The following is a 22,153-nucleotide window of genomic DNA, read 5'->3' as shown; positions in this document are numbered from 1 at the left end:
TCCGATGAGTAACCTCATTGCCCCATATTTCCACTTCCTTCTCCTGGCTTGTCCAAGTTCCACATCCAGTCTTTCTTCCCAGTCACCCTGCTCTGCTCACGAGAGGCACGGGGAAGAGCTGGGTCTGGCCAGCCCCCAGTTCTGGTCGGTGTGGACACAGGTGTGGGTTCAGGTCAAGGTGGGTGGTCTCAGGCGTGGAAGAGTCAGCCAGGCACGAGCTGGGGCTTCTTCTGCCATCTCTGTCACCCTATTAAAAATGTTCTAAATGCCTCCAGTCCTCAGGCTAGGAACCAAGAATAGAGGAGGGATGACGGCAAGAGGCAGGCCCTAAACATGGCTCACCTGGGTCTGGGATTGGAGAGGGGAGATTGGGAATTCAGCCTGGCCACACCCCAGCTCCTCAGGCTGGAGGAAGTCCAGTCTATGCCCTGGAATGCAAGTGCCAAATTCTGGGGACCATGGCCAGGGCTTGGGGACAGGCAGGCCCTTTGACAGCAGGCCTCCGAGTGGCATTGTCACAGGTGGCTTTGGGCACCCTTTCGGACATCTGAGGGGATAGCCATGCCCTGTTCTTTGGGCACGGCAGGGGCCAAGTCAGCAGAGGGCGGCCCCGGGCTGACTGACCAGTCAGTCGCCCGTCTCACTCTGAGCTCTCTCTCTCTTCCCTGCAGCCAGGCCAGCACACCGCTCCCAGCCCCCACCTGGCTGTGTACACGGGGACCTGCGTGCCCCCCTCTCCTTCCAGCCCCTTCTCCCCCTCCTGCCGCTCCCCTAGGAAGCCCTTCCCCTCGCCAGGCCGTTTCATCCGGAGACCCAGCAACACCATCTGCCCCTCACCCATTAGGGTGGGCTTGGAGAGCTCCTTGGGCTCTGAGCAGAAGGGGGAGGCCTGTGGATCCAGTGCCCGCCAAGGACCCTCCACTGCTGACACCAGCGAGTCCTCTGCCGACTGCCCTGGGCCCCAGCTGCTGCCCCTGGCCCCTCCCAAGGCCCGCACAGCTCTGTCCTTCAGCAGTTTTCTGAGACGAGGCTGTCTAGCCTCTCCCATCTTTGCCAGGCTCTCGCCCAAGTGCCCCGCTGTGTCCCACGGGAAAGTGCAGCCCCTAGGGGATGTGGGTCAGCAGCTGCCACGGCTCAAATCCAGGAGGGTGACAAAGTAAGAACCAGAAGGAATTGCACTGTGCAAGTGTGCACATATGTTCATGGGCATGTTCATACACATATATATGCATTTGTGTCTGTGGACAGGCACCCTTATGTGCTCATGCGTCTGTGGGTCTATGCATGCACACACATTTGTGCACGTGAGTGTGTGCATGTGCATGCCTGTCTGTGGGCATGGTCATGTGTGTATGTACACGTGTCTGTGGACACACACATGCACGCTTATGTGCTCACTTGTGGACATATGCATGCATGTGCATGTGCACTCGTGTTTGTGCATGTGAGTGTGTACATGCACCCTTATGTCTGTGGGTGTGCACGTCTATTAATTCTTCCCACTCTGCATTCCCCCTGTACCCCCACACTTGGTTTCCTCTGAAGCTTTTTCCAGATCAAAATGGATGTGCGTATGGAGAATGGAACCTGCCTGATGGACTCAGAGGACACGGGGACAGGAGAATCGGGTGACCGGGCCATCCGGAAGGAGGTCATCTGCCCCTGGGAGAGCCTGGCCTAGGGGAAAGCTGGCTGAGCCGGGGCCCTTGCACTGGGCAGGTGCTCCTGGGAGACTCTGCTGGTCTGGGCCACAGGACACGCTCTCAAACCGAAGTGCGTTAAGGTCATACTTGGGGGCCGAGAGCCAAGATGGGGTAGATTTGGAGGACGAATGCTTCGTCTGGACTCCTGGGGGCCAACTCCCTCCCTGACCCCTGACCTTCTCTTCTCTGGGCAGAAGAAAAGCATGTGGATCAGATGACTTTACTTGCTGCCTTAAAACCGATAAAAGGGTAAATTCTAAGAGTCTCTTGGATTGAAATATTAGTGCGTGTCTGGTTTTCTTAGTTATTTATGAGCTATTATTAATAAGTTAAACTCATATCTTCTTTGTTCGGGTTTTTTTTTTTTTTTTGACAAAGAACTTGACTCCTGCCTAAATTGGTTCGTGCCTGATGCCTTGTACAACAGTGCTCTCCAGAGGGACACCCTAGGGTGTGGCATCACCCAGGGAGGGGGCTGGGGAAAGGCACCCTTCTAGAATGCCAGGAGTGTTGTTTAGACCCACCGAGGAGCAGATGCCAAGGTGGGGTGATGTGGGCAAAGGATTGCTGGGGAAACACCTGCGAAAAACAGTGGGGAGTAAGAGCTGGAGCGGGGCCAGGGCCCTCGGGCCGTGGTGCTGGGCTGACCTCTGGAGAAGGGGGAGCGGGCAGGGAGAGGAAGTTTTGGCTAGGCTGTTGGGGTGTGCCTCAGCCAAAGTCGCTGGTGGAGGGGTCCTGTGTCTTGTGGGAATCGTTCTACACGAGTACCCCCGACCAGGCGAGGTCATTGGCTGGGAGCACCTGTGGGAAGCCTGGCCCTGGCATAGACATGCTGGGGGCCACGGGGCCAGTGGCCCTGCAGCAGGAGACCTGAGCACACACTGCCATGACTACTGTCCCAACCCAGCAGGCACCTCTGCAGGTTTGTGCCTTGGTGCGCCACTCCAAACTCTCCTCCAGCTATTCACTCAGTAAGTCTTTACTGAGCCCCTACTATGTGGCAGGCACTGTGCGAGGCCCCAGGGATGCAGCTGTGACTCCTTGCTTCCCAGAATTCATCTACAGCAGTGGTTCTCAAGCAGGGACAGGTCTGCCCCCAGGGGACATGGAGCAGTGTGTCTGGAGCCAGTTTTGGTTGTCAAGACTGGCTGGGGAAGCTACTGGCATCTGGTGGGGAGAGGCCAGGGATGCTGCTAAACCTCCTACAGTGCCCAGGACAGGGCCTTTATCCCTCCGCAACAGAAGAGTACCTGGTCGGGTATCGGTGCCACTGCTGAGGAACCCGGAACTGAATCATGGGCCACGCCCTGTGATGCTGGGCACACGTCCCTTGTCATTTGTTTCAGCCCCAAGCCTGGAAGCTTTGCCCTGAAGGGTCCTGCTGGGATCATATTTAGGTCGAACAGTGGGTGGGGATCACAGGTTACACGGTGAGTAAAACATTTCTTAAAAGATGCGTGGAAAGTCATCCTAAAAAAAAAATTCAATCGGTTTGCCTGACCATTCGTCATGCCTCCTCCTCAGGGTTAACGAAAGCTTTAATACTCAGCTTTCTCCAAGTCCAGTTAGTAGGCAAGAGCCCTACATTTGATTTTAGCCTCTGACAACTTACCTTCCTCGGCCCACAAATACGGGGGCCGCTGAGTCGTCTCTCGGCGTTCTGCTGAAGACGCGTGGTGGGCAGGTGCAAGGCCAAGACCTGGACCCACTGACCCCGCAGGAAAGCAGGCTCCCCACACGGAAAGAGCCCTACATTTCTGATTCTACATAATCCACGCCAACGAGCTCATGAGAGTCACTGATCTAGGGCTCAAGAACCTCTCTCCAAGAGAGTAAGGAAAATAGGCCAGGGTCTTTCTTGGAAGGTAAGTGGGCCAATTAATTCCATGCCTTTATTTACACAACTGGTCTAAAATGGTTTTGAAGGTGCAGCCATCCACACCCTCGGTCTTCCAGCAGCCATTGTGTCCGGAAATGAGAGTTTCAACCCTGAACTTGCATACTAGTGTTATGGGGCACCACTCCTAAGCCCCATGAATCTTAAAGAGAAAACAAGCCCCCATGGATTTCATGTACCAATGACCCAAACCTGCAAGATTCACTGGTTGGAATAACTAAGGTCCAGGCCGAAGTTTAGTGATAAAGAGACCCCAGAAGGAAGGAAGTTCAAACACAACAGAGTTGCTGCCTGTTACCTGATTGTCCAAAGGCAAGACGCATCCAGGGCAAGGGGAGCCCAGGGAAGGGAGGAAAGCCAGGGCAGATTTTTTATCTTCTTTCTCCACTCATCTCCTAGTCACTGGTATGATGATTCTTCATCTCGTCTGGACAGTAGACTCCTCTGGGGAACCTTGAAAGCTCCCAGTGCCCAGGACACACACCCAGGCCAATCATGTCAGAAGCTCTGGAGAGAGAGGACTAGGATTTGTATTTTGTATTTTTTACAGCTTAGGCTGCCCTGGCCCATGTGTTAAGCACCTCATTTGAATCCCGACAAGTGCTTGGTGCCTACGGCTGTATTTTTCAGCCTGTAGGAGCACAGCAGACGTGGAGACAGAAAGCACCCTGTTTGAATGTCCCAACACATTTGTCAAAATTTCAGGAATGTGCTTACTTTCCTTCTGTTGAACATCTACGAGCAGAACAATTTCTCCAGGAGTCCTAAAGTGGTTGTCTCTTTGCCCTGTGTGTGTGTGTTTGTGCGTGTGGGACCCTTGGAGGTTCCTGGAGGCTGTGAATTCATTGAACCTGAGAGGAGACGCAGTGTCCCTTGCTCATTTGTTAGGAAAGAGAAGAAGGACTTTTACGGAGTCTGTAATGGCCAAATACTCCAAGGTCCCTGAGTGCCCAGAAGGTGAACTGGGGACAGTGAGGGGACGTGGGACATCTGTTCCCCTTGGCCTCAGAGACCCAGCCCTCTGCTCTGGGCACAGTCTCCTCCCCACACTTCACCAGAAGAGGGAGTCCGAGGCTCATGGATCCCCAAAGGGAGGAGGCTGGGATTTCCCCTTAAAAACTCGAGACCTGTGTTGGAGGAGAAGGAGGGGGGAACTTGGAGGTAGGCTCTTCCCTGAGTTGGGGGGATGGGGAAGACTTGGTGGCAGCAGGAGGGACAGCCCCAGAGCCCTCGAAGCTGGTCGAGGGGCTGCCACTTGTATCTCAGACGTTTGGCCTCTAGCACTGTGAGAGAACAAATGTCTGTTTTAAGCCACTTACTTTGTGGCGCATTGTTACAGCAGCCACGGAAAACTAATACGTTGTGCTGGTATCATGGTTTGAATACCAAACAGTTCCCCGTTTTTCACCAAAACAGTCTTGTATGGAGCATCCTGGTGTGTTCTCCTCCGTGCACCACGAGTACCTCCCCAGGAAGAAACAACAAAGAGGGGGTCGCTGGGGTGAAAAATGTGCACATTTTAAAGACGAAGCCACCATGCCACGTGGCCTGGCTGGAAGTCCACACACATGTAGGTTCCTGCCAACACGAGGGTCTGAGGGCACACCCAGAACTGAGAGCGACAACAGTGCACTGCCCGTGCTAGCGCTTGGTCCGCGGTGAGACCACGTGGAGCCAAGCACATTCTTCTGGAGCAGGGCGAGAGGCCAGGTATGCCAGAGCTCCTGTCCCTTTGCGCAGTCCTAAGCCTAGGAGGACAGGGCAGTGGGGACGGTCATGGAGACTGCGGGTGTGTGCCTCCCTCCCTGTGTCCTGTGGGGCATCCCAGCTTTGCTGGGGCTTTGGGCGTCCGGTGCCACCAGCCGCAGGGGTCCCAGTGTAGAGCTTAATAGGAAGTGCGGGCATCTTGTCTATGACTGCAGCTACATGACAATATAGTACAGTGCAGTACAATACAAAACAATACAAAACAGAACAATACAAAACAATACAAAACAATACCATACAATACAATACAGTACAAAACTTGTGTTTGTGATTTATCCCCTCAGGAGATGGTGACAACCCTGAGATTGGGTACTATGTCAGTCGTCTTTGTGCAAAATATGGAGAAGAGCCTGGGCCCTGGAGGGGAGAGAGGTGAGGAGCTGCTTGCAGCCTCCTCATTGGAATCAGCCTCAGTGAGGCTATGGGCACCCCCATGTCTCCCCCGGAAATGCATTCTACCTCTGGAAACATAGTGTGAGCCATCCTTCCTTTCCCATGATCAGGCCTCAGGATGTCAGCTACAGGGGGACCCCCAAAAATGACTCAGGTCTCTCAGGCACATCCCAAGTCCTCATTGTGGGGTGTCCTACCCTGGACAGGTTGGCTCCCGGGTTGTGGAAACAGAAGAGGCAGGATCTGCTGATGCCTGCTTAAAATTCACGTTGCCATAGCAGCATGGCATGAGGCCATTGGTGGTCCGGCTGCACAGAGCTTTCATCTCGGGGAAGTCAGGGTTTCTTTTGCTCTTGAGCTGGTTCTGAGGGGACACTGCCCTGGGGTCAAGCTTTGGCTTTGTTCCTAGGCCTGGGGATTGCCCCAGAGGTGGGAAGTTGAGGACAGGAAGACAGAGAAGGAGGCCCTCAGAAGTTGTCTGGGCCCTGAGACTGAGATTTTAATCTGGGGGAGTTGGCTAGATACCCTCAGGGCAAGAGACCTGGGTCTGAAGAGGGAGCCACCAGGTGGGTCTGCAATGAGGGGTGCTCTGCTGGACCTGAGAGGAAAGCGCAGGCGGCTTTTGTAGCAGAGCCATGGAAGGGAGTGGTTGATCGACAGACCTGGCCTGGCCCAGCAAGTCTCAGCCACGTTAACAATAGGATTCTTTCGACACCGGTTAGGAGGACCGACTCCGAGGTTGGTGCAGGGACGCAAGAGTGTCTCACAGGGCTTCTGCCCTCAAGGACTCTCCAAGTTTTCAGGGCTCGAAAACACGCAGTAAGGTGATACGAAGTAGAATGGGACCCAGAGAATGGAGTTTCAGAAGGGAGAAGAATCACCCCATTAGTGCCATTGGGGTTTCGTAGATGAGTTTCGATGGAACCTCACGTGACGGAGAGGACACAGGGAGCATTTCGGTTAGAGCAAACCACAAGGACCTCGGACGGAGATAGAGAACAGACAGGAAGGAGAGGGGATGTATCCGGGAACCATGAGGAGTCCAGTTTGTTAAAGGGATAACAGGAAACAATGTCCCGACCAGGTAGACCCTAGAGCTGAGCCCAGGGTAACAGACTTAATTTGGTAGCTAACAGGGAGCCGTGGAGGGTTTTCAGCCTGACAATAATAGCTTGTCAAAGCCAGACTTCAGGAAATAAATCTGGGCGCAGGGTTTAAGAAGTGAAGCAACAGTGAGTTTGTGAAGCCTTCGGAGGACCCAAGAGGGAAGGGGACTAGGGTGGCCGCAGGGAGGCTGTTAAAGATGGCACCCTTGTGGTGGGACTGGAGATCAGGAGCAGGGAGTGGCTCGGGGGAGCTGAACTCATGATGCAGGGCTGGAAAAAGCAGAATGTGTCCCTGGGAGAGGAGACAGGACAGGCGACATAGCTTCTGTGGACACCCTCACAGGCACAATCACAATAGTGAAGGCCTGGGAGCAGATGAAGGCACTGAGGGACAGAGCAGGGTGTCAGAGGGCAAAGGCAGAAAAGCAGGGTATGGAGGAGCGTGACAAGGGCCAGAGGATACAGAGCGCTGCCCAGCAGTGAGGAGGGCCCACCAGCGGTTTGAGGGTCTGAGTCTCCGTTGAGGGCTCCGGGGCGGGTGGGCGTTCTCTATCACAAGAGTTTTGATAGGGAAGTGCCTCTGCCCCACTCCTGACTTACATGTCTTAATATGTGTCCTTCTGTACATCCTCCCTATAGGCTGACTACACATTTGACCTCATAAGTCACATTTTTGGTGATTTTCAACTCATTACGATGATATGAAGTAGAATGGGACCCAGAGAATGGAGTTTCAGAAGGGAGAAGAATCACCCCATTGGTGCCATTAGAGTTCTCTAAGAACCTTTCTTTCCAAGACAGAGTTGAAATCCCCTGGTAATATTACTCCTGTGTTGTAGGCGCAAAAACATGCTTTATCCAGCCCTGGCTGGTGTAGCTCAGTGGATTGAGCGCGGGCCTGTGAACCTCACGATCGAGGTTCGATTCCCAGTCAGGGCACATGCCTGGGTTGCAGGCCAGTTCCCAGCAGGGGACACATGAGAGGCAACCATACATTGATATTTCTCTCCTTCTCTCCTTCCCTTCCTCTCTAAAGATAAATAAATAAAATCTTTAAAAAATATATGCTTTATCCTTAAACTACTTTTTCTTCCACTTTTCTCTCTACCTCCTATACCCATCGTGTGTGATCAGGGTATACAAGTAATATTATTTTTCCTTCCCTCATATGTATTTATGATCATACATGTTTTATGTGCATCTCAGTGGTTCCTAAACTTTGTACCACTGAAGACCTTTTTATTATTTCATTCTGCCCGCGTATTCCAGGTTTAGAAGGAATTAAGGAAGGGAGTTTATTTACTAGTCATATGTGTTCACATTTTGTTAATTAATAATTAAATAACTCATAATCAGCGCTTTTGATCCTTAGCTCTTCTGATATTTTTAGGATGCTTCAAGATATCCATATGGCCAGACACCAGTGTGTGGCGGGTGGGGGAAGACAGGGATGGAACTAGCAGGGAAAGCCAGGTAACGAGTGCCTTCTAAATACGAGATCTGTCTTTGGCGACAATGGAGAGCCATCACAGGATTTCGATCAGAAGGGACATAATATAATTTATATGGTTACAATTTCTCTGTATTAGCCATGTGGAAAATGGGTTAGTTGAACGAAGGAGGTGGCGATGAAGAAGGAAAGGAACCCAGAGATCTGAGAGGTGTGTAGGCAGCGAAATCGACAGGCAGTTACCCTGTTGTAACCGTTTGAATACAAGAGAGGGAGGCTCAAGGATTAAAAAAAACAACAGTGTTTGGCCGGGAACATAACAAAGTAAGGTGGGGGCAGGGGGAAAGCGGGGAGAGACAGAGAGAGAAAGAGAGAGAGAGAGAGAGAGAGAAGTGTTTGGGGAACAGATGTAAAAGAATATACACTTTCAAGGAAATTTATTATCCGGGGCATAAGTTCATTCATTCAGTGCCATAAACATCGATCGAACACTAGATATATAATAAAGGGTCTCCTTCCTCAAAAAAATGGATGGTCTCCTTAGAAAGACAGACACATACATAAATGTCAACACATCCAGTAGATACGAAGTTCATTTAAGTACATTTCCCTCAAGTTTATTTGTTGCATTCATAATACTTTCTCAAAAATTTTATTAGATCTTTCTGCTGTCTGTATACCAATGCCATGTTTTATATTTATTATAACTATTTTTAATTGTCATCTCTATAATTTTATTGTTTCTTTCATAATGCAGCAAGAGTTGAGACAGGAATTGGAAAAGGAGGATAAAAATATTATCTGTAGCTAATAGGAGTGTAAGTATGAAAAGCTCAAAAGAGCCACCTAAAATTATTTAAATTAACTGAGAATTTAGTAAGAAGGTTAGATAAGAGGCAATAATCCAAATTCAGTAACTTTTCTGATGTGTTGCCTTATTTATATTACCCACCTTGTCCCTGTTGGCCTTTTCTTGGGCGATTCCCAATTACACGCTGAACTTAATCTTTGGATTATATTGAATAAAATCCAGAGCATCAGAGAATTCTTCCCCTCAGCCACATTACTTTGGCTCTCTGCCTTTGGCTTACAGAATTTGCTTCTAGGGTCATTGCAGGAAGTTTTTGAGGGTGGTTTTCTTGAATCCACAGGATAGATTTTCCTCTGCATTCAATGCCAGAAGATACCTTCTCCCCTGCCAGAATTGGTCTCCAATCCCATGGATGCCATGAGTCATGGGGCCAATCACGGCTCTCTCAGCACTGACCTCTGGGAAGTGCAGGGCCAACTATTTCACAAAGTGCTGGGTGTTAGAGTCATGCAACATTTGTTGTGCATGCAGTAAAAAAAAATGAAAGAAGATATGTTAGACCATCAACAGCAACACTGTAGGAGGGTCTCCTAAAAGCAGACCCTGAGATGAGGATTCCAGTGCAAGTGACTGATTAGGACAGTGCTTCCAGCAGAGCCCAGTCAAGGAGTGGGGGAAGCGGGTCAGGGAAGGGGATGGGGCGCACCAGGGATGTGATCTCAGTATCTCGGAGGGGAGCTCCAAGCAGGGGAACTCAGTCATACTGCATAGAGTCCTGTTCTCCTTCTCGGATAATCTGCCCTGCCGCTTCCCCCAGTCTGAAGGTTGAGCAAAACGGCTCCGGTAACTTGAGGGCAGACCTCCTGCTGGGGCAGCTGCAAGGCACTGAGGCCAGAGGAGGTGCCGCACTCCAGGTGGAGCCGCTCCCGGAGCTGCAGTACAGAGCCGGCACACCTGCGCCGCAAGGGTGGCTTCCGAGAAGCCGGAGTTTGTGTGATTATGGGCTTTATACACTTGTATAACGTTCAGATTTTCTACATAATCAGGATGTATTATTTTATAACCAGAACACGGATGGAAATAAGACATTAAGTCATTCCTTGACACTATTTTGCTCTAGCCTCTGGTCTTTCTTCTTTCTCTCTTTGCTAAGCCTGTCTTAAAGAATATTTAGGATACATTTAAGATGATTTAAGATAAATTCTATTTTTATGACAAAAGCAATACATATTCATTGTAGAAAAATAGAAAATAGAGATAAGTAAAAATTAGGAGATAAAAGCTCCCTAACTCCCCCACGGAGAGATAACCACTGTGTTCCCTTCAGGTATGTTCTCCCAGGTGAGTGTGGCAAACAGAAATATGATAGTACTGTAAATACTTGCCTTTTGAGATGTTTAGATAAACTTTTTTTTAAATTTGAGAATAGCTTTAGATTTATAGACAAGTTTCCAACACAATAGAAAGAGTTCCCATACACCCCTCATCCAGTTTAATGCCTGCTTCCCTCCCCCACCTACTTGGTCGTGAAAACTTTCCCCTACCATTAAATATTCAACATCATTGTAAATAATGGGATTGTATTCAATTGTAGAGATATAACATAATTTATTTAATCCTGTCTTTGTTGGCTAGATGGGGTATTCCTAATTTTTCACTTTTCTAGGTGCATCTTACGAAAAGTTCCTAAAACTCGGGTGCTTGGTCACGTGGGGGGAAGTTTTAAGGCCCTTGCTTCCTGCTGATCATTTACCTCTCGGGAGGCTACCCTCAGCAGAATGTGTGAGTGCTGGTTCCACCTCCCGTGTGTATTACGATTTAAAAAGTGCATGTTCTTTAACCCCTCTGTCTACATCCTGTTCCTTCTCTTGGCAGCGCCCACCACCTCCACTGCGACCACAGGCGGGGCATCCTGTAAGTACCAGAGCGCTAATGCCAGGTGAGACCCTGGCCGAGGGAGGATGGGCATTTGTGGGCTGACCTTCCGAATCTCTCATGGTTGGAGGGACAGCGCTGAGGTCTGTTCCATGGAGTCTCTCAGAATGTCCCCGGAGGGACTGAACTGCAGGGACCCATAGTTGCAACCCAGTCTGTAACCCACTCTCCTTTGGTTTTCTCCTCCCTTCCTGTCTCCTGTACCCCACTACCTCACAGCGCTTTTTGGAATTATCCCTTAGATAAGCCGCTTGCCCCCAACGCCTTGTCTCAGGGTCTCTTTGGGGGCAAGGGTGTGCTGAAAATATACGGCGGCTCAGTGCACTCATACCTGAAACGAAACTGTCAAGAAAGAATACTCATCTACCAAATGCATTCCGATATTTTCTTTTCTATCCTATTCTGCTGGACGTGATCCGTGAGACTGGTTTGATGACCCACTCACGGGTCTCGGTCTGCAGTTTGAAAATCACCGCCCTGGAAAGTGGGCGTGTCCAGGAGGACTGGCTCTCGATCACACCGGCCCGGGGATAGCGGAGCGTTTCCTGGGGAGGCGCAGAGAGCAGCGGAGGTCAGTCCGNTCAGAATGTCCCCGGAGGGACTGAACTGCAGGGACCCATAGTTGCAACCCAGTCTGTAACCCACTCTCCTTTGGTTTTCTCCTCCCTTCCTGTCTCCTGTACCCCACTACCTCACAGCGCTTTTTGGAATTATCCCTTAGATAAGCCGCTTGCCCCCAACGCCTTGTCTCAGGGTCTCTTTGGGGGCAAGGGTGTGCTGAAAATATACGGCGGCTCAGTGCACTCATACCTGAAACGAAACTGTCCAGAAAGAATACTCATCTACCAAATGCATTCCGATATTTCCTTTTCTATCCTATTCTGCTGGACGTGATCCGTGAGACTGGTTTGATGACCCACGCACGGGTCTCGGTCTGCAGTTTGAAAATCACCGCCCTGGAAAGTGGGCGTGTCCAGGAGGACTGGCTCTGGATCACAAGGGCCGGGGGATAGCGGAGCGTTTCCTGGGGAGGCGCAGAGAGCAGCGGAGGTCAGTCCGGAGGCTTTCGGACAGCCCGCGGACGCCTCTGTTTCATCGGATTTCAGACCAGCGCTTCTTGTCAAGGGACTCCTTCACTGGCCTCTGCTGACCACCCTGGCACGAAGCCAAGTAGAAACAATGGCCCACTTTTCTCTGAATAGTCCTTGGGGTCACCTCCGAGAAGACCAGGGCTGGGAGGGAGGGTGGGGAGAGCAATCAGGAAGGAGGAGGGGGAGAAAGAGTGGATGTAGATTTTCAAAGGTCAGCTGGAGTATGATGAGCGTAGGCTTGGAGATTTATTCCAAGTGCCTTTCCTGGAATAACTGGAAAAACACAATAAAAGGAAAAAAACACACACCCAGGCCCACAAGTGGGGTAGAAGTTGAAGAACACTTTAATTCATAAGGAAAAGGGCCTGAATAATTGATGCTGCCGCCATGCCAAAGATAATTTCAGCTGTCTCTCTATCTCACAAAGACATTTAGCATTGATTGAGATCAAAGTCTCCAGGACCCTGCTGCTAGGCTGAAAGGCAAAACTCTCAGCGCCCTTTCTCCACTCTGATAATGTCGTCTTTATGTAGTTAATAAACTGCACACTTCAGTCAAACTATATCATTACAGAAGACTTAGGGAGCTAATAATTTAAAAGCAAAGAATCGCTTCTGTTCTTCACTTTGAACTAAACAACATTCTGTTGAATGAGGAGGACATCAAAGTCTTGTCACTATTACCAGTGTGGATTGAGCAGAAGGCCGCACAGAGTGGGTACTTCAGTCATCGAGAGAGAGAGAGAGAGAGAGAGAGAGAGAGACATACACACACACACACACACACACACACACACATGCAGAGAGAGAGAGAGAGAAAGAAGAGAATTAAAGTGGCTTGTCAACCCAAAGGCAGTACCAGGTGGTGCATTATTATTTTTACTATTATGCAAGCATCCTTGTTAAATGGATACACATGAACTGGGTCAAACTGTTCATCTTTCCCCTTGGCCCCGTTCTGAACATTGTCTCAACCACCCTTGTTTTCTTCTCCCGCCTGCCCATCCCGCTCACCACTCCTGGTCCCTGGTTCTGGTTCTCTTATCCAGCTCCCCTGGCCCGTCTTTGTGAATGACAGCAAAACTGCGCATCTCCCTCTCCAACACAGCCTGCATGTCTTTGGTGGCTTGTGTGTCACTTCGTGGCTTATCTGCTCCTACTACACCTCTGAGACTCTGCTGGCTTCCCTGGCTGAGGGCACCCTGTGCACGTGTCTGGGGAGATGAAACCATTTGGAGCAGGGCTGTTCTGGGGTTGAGGGGTTGAGAATGCCATTCCACCAGCACCCACCCCCACCCTGGTCCTACCAAACTCTGTGGTTGGGAAGTTTTAAAGAGCCATGTGGCATAAACAAGCACCTAAAACCTCCCACCTGCCCACTCCCAACACTGCTGTTGGGATCACGTCCTAGGAGGGATTTGATAGGAGGGATTCTCCTGCAAGTGATTTGTTTACTGAGGGAGGCTCTTAGGAAAAAAGCCTTTGAGGAAGTGAAGGAAGGTAGAGGATGAAGTCTAGCAAAGACAGGGCTCAGGTGAAGTCTGGTCTCAGCCCAATCCCAAGGGGAGGAAGGAGGTGAGTGGCACCACTGGTGGTCCCACCTTGAGGTCAGGGGGCTGGCCTTTGTACCCCCTGTCAGTCTGCCATTGGCTGTATGCTGCCCTCAGGGATAGCTAACATTCTAGGCACTTCCCAGGTGGTTCTCCAGGACAGCGGCGTACCTGGGAGCCCTGTGCAGTCAGCATGCACAACAGGTAAGAGAAAGATGTTCCAGCCTGGGGAGAGGGCGCAGGTAGGGAGTATGCAGGGTGAATCAATTGTTTATCAGCAGACTTTAGAAAGCGTATGTGTCCCTGAGCCCAGCAGTTTCGTTTTCAGGTGTTTATTGTGAGGAAAACAGGGATTTGCGAGAAGTTATGTGGTCATTATCACCAGTATCATCATATGTATCATCCTTTCTTGAACAGAAATTTGCTGAGCACTTTAGAAGTATTATCTCATTTAATTCTTTCAGTAAGTCTAGGAGGGATTGCCAATGTTTTATAAACCAAGAGAGTGAGGCTTAGAGAGGTTTTTGCCCCTGCCTTTGAACCCACAGCTAGAGAGTGGCATGCCTGTGGGATGTTCATTGTGGTATTATTTACAGTAATAAGGATTTAGAAATAACCTATTTCTCCAACACTGGGTGTGGGAGGTCAGTGGCAGCTCCTCTGTACGATGACCTAGTATGTGGTCAATAAAAATGCCATACTGATAAAGAATGGGTCCCTGTTGCAAATCTAAGTGGAACAATTAGGTCACAATACGATACACAAAGCTGTATCGTGCTGGTCGGTGTGTGCATGTGTAGATAGTATCTTTAAAATATCAAGGGATATTTTTGTATCTGCCATTTCCTTTTAGCCTTTGCTGAACCTCGTCCTGACCCGGCAGCCTCTGTGTTTAAGTTCTGCCCTTTGGAGCTTATTGCCTCAGGGCAGGGATGTGCCTCGGAGGGAGCGGTAGGAAAGAAAAGGCTGCGGGGTGTGGGGCTTAAAACACAGAAAGGTCTCAGGGCTGATGGGTGACCTTTTCCCCAGCTCCACCCCAGGAAAAGATCCTCCAGTTGATGGGTGGGGGAGGGATGGTGGTGTGTTGGGGAGGCAGGGGAGGGAGAGCGCTGAGAGCTCAGACGCTGGCTGGAGCGTTCCTGAGAAAATATCCCGAGTCTTGCTGGTCTCCGGACTAAGCCTGCCCAGGGCTGTGCGGACAGGGAGGACGAGTCACCTCTAAAATTGAGAGGCTCCAAGAACCCAGGGATCTGAGGCCAGTGTCTGAGGGGCCTTCGACCCCAGAGAGGGGATGCTTTGTGGGGAGGATCCTGAGATGGGTCCTTGGGCCAGCCCCTTGCTTGCTCCCATGCTCTGGGGACCCACAAGGCAGACACTCTGAACCTGCGGCCCCTGCAGGTGGGAGTGAGAGGAAATGGGCTGTAAACCATTGAGATGGATGCCTGGGTCCATGGCCCAGGTGCCCTTGACCCCTTCTTCTCCCCCATCATCCTCCCTTCCCTCCTCTCCCTTCCTACCTCCTTCTCCCCTTCCCCCTTTCCTCCTCCCTCTCTCCCCCCTGCTCTTCCTTTTCCTCCTCCTCCCCTATTCTCCCTTCCTTCCTCTATTCCTCCCTCTCCTCCTCCTTCTCCTGTCTCTCCCCATCACTCATTTTGGACACAACCCCCAGGAAAAGAGGGGCACTAAACTGCTGAGACTCAGTGCTGAGCCAGAGGAAATAAAGATCCTCTCTCCGCCCACCTGAAACTGTGCACCTTTATCGCTGAGTGATTTCTGTTCCCTTCTGGATGATTTCCTGCACTTTCCAAGGTGGTTTTTGTTGTTGTTGTTTTTGCTTTTTTTTTTGCAGTTGAACATTAATTAATTTTGCCATTAAAAAGTTATTTAATTTCCTTCTGCAACAACGACAATAGCTTACATTCATTTCCTAAGGAAGTTCAATATTCCGGACTTAGGGCTGGCTGCTTGCATCACCCCGTTCATGCCTCACCACTGCCCTATGGGGTAGGTACGCTGATGGTTCCATTTTACAGATAAGAAATCTGAGGCGCAGAGAACTGAAGCAGCTGAACTCGAGTGGCAGAAATGCGCTGATAGCCCAGGTCTATTTGACTCCACACCCCGCGCTCTTTCCATCTCGCCTGTTGTCCGTCAGGGGACCTTTTCCTGCAGAGCACAAAGTGAGCCAGAGTCTTCGGATGGGGCGGGTCTGAGATGTGCCTGGAGCACAGGTGCTGAGCGGAGCTCTGCCAATCAACAGAAGAGTCCCCACAAAGGGCCAGCCAGCAGGGGGCCCGGAGACACAGCTGCCCGCGCAGTGCGGAGGGGGAAAGTGCCAGGACGAATTACACTGATGTGACAGTGAAAGAATCGTTGTTGAAAGAACCGAGCTGGTACGAGAAGACAAAGGCACATGGATCGCGTCCACGTTGATCCACGCAGTGTAATTGCCGAACGAGGCTGTTTTTTAAGTTTCTAAGGCACATTTTTGTTGAAGTTTGACAGATAGAGATAAGCTCACACAGCAAACCCGGGTGCAGCTTGGTGAGGTTTCTCAGTGCGTGCGCCCATGTCATCTGCTCCCAAGTGAAGACACAGGCATTTCAAGGACCCTCGTAGCCCCTTCTAGTGTCTTGTCCCTTCATAAAAGTACAACCACCACCTTGACTTCCACCACCCGAGATTAGTTTTCCTGGTTTTGAACTTCATGTAGATGGAGCGGTCTGAACATTCTATCAGTGGACCATAGAGCATATGTATGAGATTTATCCACGATGTTTATGTAAGTTTTGATCGTGCTCATCAATGTACATGTCCACTGAATGACTGTATTTATCATCAGTATGTACTGCCGATGGGCATTTGAGTGTTTCTGTTTTTATTCACGTTGCTTGTTAAGCATACGTATGCATTTCTTTGGGGCGCATACCTAGGTGTGGACTCGCTCAGTCACATGTTATCTGTGTGCTCTGCTTTGGTAGATACCATCAGATCATCTTCCGAAGTGGTCGCACCACGTTACAGCCCCATTCGGAGTGTTAAGAGTTTCCAGTTGCTCCCCTCCTTTGCCAGCACTTGCTATTTTCTGCTTTGCAGGGTGTGTAGTGGGTCCCAGTTTGCGAGATCCTGGGCAGCTCTGAGCGTCTCGGATCAGAGGCCTTTGCGCTCAGACTCCCGTTCTGCCCCCACCCCTGCCCCTCCCTTGGGGGCAGCTCCTCTCCTCTGGGGAGACCACATGGCTGTCGGCAGCTTGACGTCTCGGTCCTTACCCACTGGGTGGGCTTCTGTGATCAGACTGTTTTATCGGCAACCAGGGATCTGGGCTCTTTCACAGGAACTTGGGGGGGGGGGGAAACAAGGCTGAGAAAACAGAAACTACATTACTCAGGTGCCTCCAAGGTGCTCCCCTGAGTAGCCAGGAAGAAGTAAGGCCTGGACTCATGAGGGGTTTTGGTGGGGGGAAGGGGGAACATGGGAGAACTCTGTGTGTGGGGAGAATGTCCCCCCTTGCCTTCTAGATTCATACAGCTGGTCAAATAATGAAAATGACCTAAGGCAGACACGGGGAGTCGCATAAGCATGAGCCTTCCGAAGACAGGGAGGCAAAATGAGTTATATATGTCATATGGACTAAGGAGGAGAAGACGGCAGGGACCTGGGACTTCAAAGGGAAGAAAGATAATTCACCGGGAGATGAAAAGAGCGAAGGTTTAGTAAACAAGTGTTTGCTGGGCCCTCCAGTGGGTCACAGAGTGGACTTTGATCAAAGTGTCCTGCTCGGTTCCTCCCTGCTGGTCGCACCTAGTTCGAGTTACACTGCGGTCACCTGGTGATGGTTCTTCCCGGAGCAGGCATTCTAGCTAAATTCTTTTGGGCAGTCTCGGGGGAGCCTTTTGTTTCTTAAAAAAAATAATAATCCTCGTGCCAGAGAGACACCTCTTGGGGTGGCAAATTTGCTTCCCTACCACTCCAAAATGAATCTGGTCTTTATTCAGGAACTATCTACCAAGTTTCTTCAAAGTGTCAGGTTCTGGATGCGGTGCTGTGAACATGGGGCTAAATAAAATATCATTCTTCTCCTTGAGAACTCGGCCCAGCTGAGAAGATAGTAATATATATAAAACTAGCAATTATATTGTGTGATAAGAGAAAAAAAGCACAGCGAGTTGTCGGCTTACTCAACAATGGTTTTCCATTATTCATGCGTTTATAGAGCCCTGAGATTTTTCAGACAACCCTCTTCTTAGGACAGGGGGTCCCCTCCCAGTCCCTAGAGATAGTCCATGATTGGACCATGTCAAATGTAATCCTCACTTTTAGGGATTGTTTAGGGGTGGGCAGGTAGCCAGATGTGGCCAATGAGGTCCTGGGAGAGGTCCTCTCGAGGTGGTGCTGGCACCATCCTCCTGACTTGAGAATGGCTGTGTACAGAGATGCTGCTTGGAGTGCAGGCCGTTGCACTGAGACAAGCCCAAGGATGAGAAGTCAAATGCTGAGCTTCACGGTATGGAAAAATAAAAGTCAGATTCCTAGAGGGCTTCGCTGAAGTGCTATCTCAGAACCTCCTACCCCTGGACTTCTTGTGAAGTGAGATAGTCAGAGTACTTTAGCCACCATTGGGAACTCTAAACTTGGGAGCAGCTCACATCTCAATGATACGCACACGTGGTGGTGGTGTGTGTGTGGGGGGTGGATGTTGCAAGCAGAAAGGATCATGGGAGGTATCTTGGGGAAGAAAATTTTTAAGGTGAGTCATGCAAGATAACCAGACGTGTCAGAAGAGTGGAGAGGGGAGAGAAGGAATTCCACTCAGAGGAGAGGTTCTGAGCAGAATCACGAATGCCTCTGAGTGACAGGTGAGATCTGGGGAAGCTGCAGCCCAGGATGCTTTAGAGACAGAATGGAGCCTGCAAGTCCAGGCTGGGGTCAGGTTGGGTAAGGGTCTTAAATGCAGTTTTGCCTGGAGGTGAACTCACTGTCCAAGCCAAATTTCCTTTTGGCCGAAGAAGCTCTGGGTTTCTTCAAGCTTTGATTTTAATACCGATTAGATTGAAATGCACCAATCAAACGCCCTCAAGCAGGATGTTTGTCGTTACATAGCAAGCTCATGCCCAGAGTTAAGGTTCCTCCTCGAGGCAGGTGACGGGCCCTGAAACAGTGTAGCTGCTTGAGCAGCACCTGAGTCAGAATCCATGTCCTGTCTGTGGAGAATCTTCTCTACAGAAAGCTCTACAGGCCTTACGAGATGTACCTTCGCAATATGGGGTGACCTGGGACTCATACTGGCACATTTGGAGGCGCACGAGAAGTCTAGCAATGGGACATGTCTCCTGTGGAGCCACACAGCTAATTAGCAAAACAGATGCAATAACTTCCACATCCTTTGTTTCCTCCACACCAAGTGGTGGCCAATTTATCACCCACCCAAAGGGGTGGAAGAGGCATCGGGAACGGTGGGTATACTGTGAGCTCAGGCTTCCTGTCTCCATCCTCGTTAAAAGCCTCCTATTGGTCAACTAGTGCTATGGATCAAACCATGCACAAATCGGTGCCTTAAAACAATGGAATCATCAGTTTTGCTCATGTGCCTGCAATTTGGGCAGGGCTTGGTGGGGAGAGCGCATCTGTTTCATATGGCCTCAGCTGGGGTGACTCGGTTGGGGGCTGAAGGGTTCCCTACCAAAATGGCTCACCAGCATGGCTGTTGCCTGGGTGCAGTCTCAGTTGAATCTGCGGGCCTCAGTGTCTGTCCCTAAGGGCCTCTCCACGGGCTGCTTGGGCTCCCTGGCAGTGTGGTGGTCACAGTCTAAGAGTGAGCACGCCTGCAAAACGAGGCAGAAATGCATGGCATTGTTACAAGTTACACACAGATGTCATATAGTGTCACTTCTGATACACACTATTGGACAGGCAGCTGCCAGGTCCACCCAGGTTCAAGGGGAGGGGGAGTGCCAAGGTTCTAGAGGATCACGTGGGGAAGAAGATACTATTACAGCAATCTTTGGAAAATGCAATCTGTCACCATGGTCTCAGAACTGCCTCACAAGTCCTAATGCTCTGATGAAGATAAATGTGTCCTAAGGAGAAAAACAGAGCTGCAGCCTGAGGCAGTATAGGTAAATTAGTGCAATGGCCAGGTGGCATTTTTTTCATGTCCTTCATTTCTCTCTTTCTGAATATACAATAGAACCCTCCCTTTTCATTTTGTTCACTCTCAGTCAACCCCCACTACAATCCTGGCTTGACCAATCAGAATATTTATTCCATATTTTCCCAGTCACAGTGATTGGTTCAGGAATAGTCACCTGACCTAAGCTAGGCCTATCAGAGTCAGCCTTGGGACCTTAGAACTACTCATTTCACTGTGATCCCTGGCTCTCAGGACCTAGGAAGCTTGGAGCTACTTGGTGTTAGCATCTTTTGTAAGGCTCCACATCTAAGAGCTTGCCTAAGAGTGAAGCCAAAACTGAGGAAAACAAAGCTGAGAAATGAAGAGAGGAAAAGATGTCTGATCTCATTGTTTACAGACCTGGTTTCAGCTCCACACACAGGCAAATCCACCTCTGGAGGTTTTGTTTATACACACTGATACATTTCCTTTGGGGCTTAAGCCAGGTTGAATTGAGTTTCTGGCATTTGCAACCCAAAAATGTCCTGGTTAACCTAGTGAGCTTCCTACATAAATATTAACATAGAGAGATTGACTCAGAAGTTTTCAATTCTCTCCTTAGAGAAAAAATTCCAAGGTTCCAAGGACATGAAATCACCATGTAAAATACCTTCTTCTTCTCCAAAATGGATACATTAGAGGCAGGTCTGGCCCTGAGAAAAATGGCAATGGCTGGGCCTGGCAAGATCGGGCACACGGGGTTGCTTCTGCTCTGTCCGTGACACCTGCTACTGCTGTGATTCTTACTGTGATAGGCACATGGAAAACATTTTGTTCATCTAACAGTTTTCATCCGTTCATTCATCTGTCCACCCACCTGTCTCTACATTTTCCCATTAATTGAACAAACATTGACTGAGTTTAAATGGCTGGTACAAGGCCTTTGCAGAACCAGGGCTTGAAACACGAGGTCAAGGTCAAATCAGCAAGGCCTCTCCATGCCTGGAGGCTGAGGGTCAGCCAGAGCTCTTCTTTTTCATCAGAAAAACGAGAAAATCAAACTTAGATCTCTAAGTGCTATTACTTGATGATGCCAACAATTTTCAAAATAGATGGCAACTTGGAGTGTGGGATCCGGTCCAATTTTCTCATACATGTGGTATGAAAACCCAAACTTGGGGGACTTGAGGGGTTTGTGACAAGACCTGACACCCACCTCGCTCCCCGGTGGCTCCCTCACTTGGTGATGGCTGGCGGGTGAGAAGAGAAGAAAGACTGTGGGCAGATCATGCAGGTTATAGGGCGGCGGGAGGGCCAGGTAGGAACCAGGGGCAGCTGGGGTGGTGATGGGCACAGTGGGTGGGACCCACACAGGCAAGAAAAGTGGAGAAAGGCCTGGGAGCCCCAGAAAAGCTGCCCCTGTGACTTCTCCTACCCCAACAGCTGAAATGTAGAGCATATCTGCAGAGACCCGGGAAGGAAACAGACCCAGCTACCTTGCAGAATGGGATTTCTGTGCGATGGCCCTGGGGACCATGTGACATGCCTGCTCTGGGCAAGCTCACGGAGGGCGCCAGTCTGCTCGGCCCAGGGACTTTCTCTGACTTCTCTCCTCCAAAAAGGAAATTGCAGGCTTGTTACTGCTTTTGCTCAGGACCTGGGATTATGGAGCTTAAACTCTCTCCTTCGAGCTATGTTCAAGTTTTTGACTTAAAAGGAAAATGTTTCATTTTAGGCCAAATGCACCCCCCCCCTCTTTCCCCACTCCTGGACAGAGAACAAAGCAATTCAAACCAGAAAACAGGGAACTCCATGCACACTGTCCACAGGGACCCGACTCCCAACTGGGTCCCAGGGAATGTGATTGACGTACAACTGAGCCCCTTTGCATTTGTTCAAATGTCATTTAAATAGAAATGTTTCAAATCTCTGCCAAGGCACTGCCCAGGGGGTGGCGTGGAATGGAGTCGGGCCCTCGCTGCTCTGCGGGCTGCTGAGGCCACAGACTGCAGGGGTGGGCCCAGGCAAGGCTGATCCAACCTGGCTCAAAGGAGGAAAACGGAGTAGGAAAGGGGTCAGCGGGGAGAGGAAGGAAGGAAGGGGATCAGAGGCAGACTTTCTGGGTAGTTTTTACGCTGAAGATACAAGTGACAAACAAGACACAAGATGCCTGCATTTTATCATTTGATTTTTACCTTTAAAAAACGATATAGACAAATTCAAAAGCTGGAAGGATTCGGGATAGGAGGTTTCCAGTTTTGGCTGGTCACCCCTTTGGCATCAGGATGATTCCAGTGAGTGTCCACGCAGGGGCTGTTTTTCGGTCAACGGTTTGGAAAGAG

General features: G+C 50.1%; 1 protein-coding gene across 1 annotated transcript; it reads left to right on the top strand.

Annotated features, from left to right (window-relative positions):
- Positions 1 to 307: 307 nt before the first annotated feature.
- Positions 308 to 1,986, top strand: LOC119003575 (regulator of G-protein signaling 9-like). Its single transcript, XM_037070028.1, has 3 exons — positions 308 to 313; positions 651 to 1,156; positions 1,546 to 1,986. The coding sequence occupies exons 1-3, from the start codon at positions 308 to 310 to the stop codon at positions 1,679 to 1,681; spliced, it is 648 nt and encodes a 215-aa protein (XP_036925923.1). The 3' UTR covers positions 1,682 to 1,986.
- The last annotated feature ends 20,167 nt before the right edge of the window (positions 1,987 to 22,153 follow it).

The sequence above is a fragment of the Sturnira hondurensis genome, unplaced genomic scaffold (assembly GCF_014824575.4).
Source record: "Sturnira hondurensis isolate 20B ecotype Veracruz unplaced genomic scaffold, ASM1482457v3 Scaffold0018728, whole genome shotgun sequence".
Taxonomy (NCBI): Eukaryota; Metazoa; Chordata; class Mammalia; order Chiroptera; family Phyllostomidae; genus Sturnira; species Sturnira hondurensis.
This window is presented reverse-complemented; position numbering and strand designations above follow the sequence as displayed.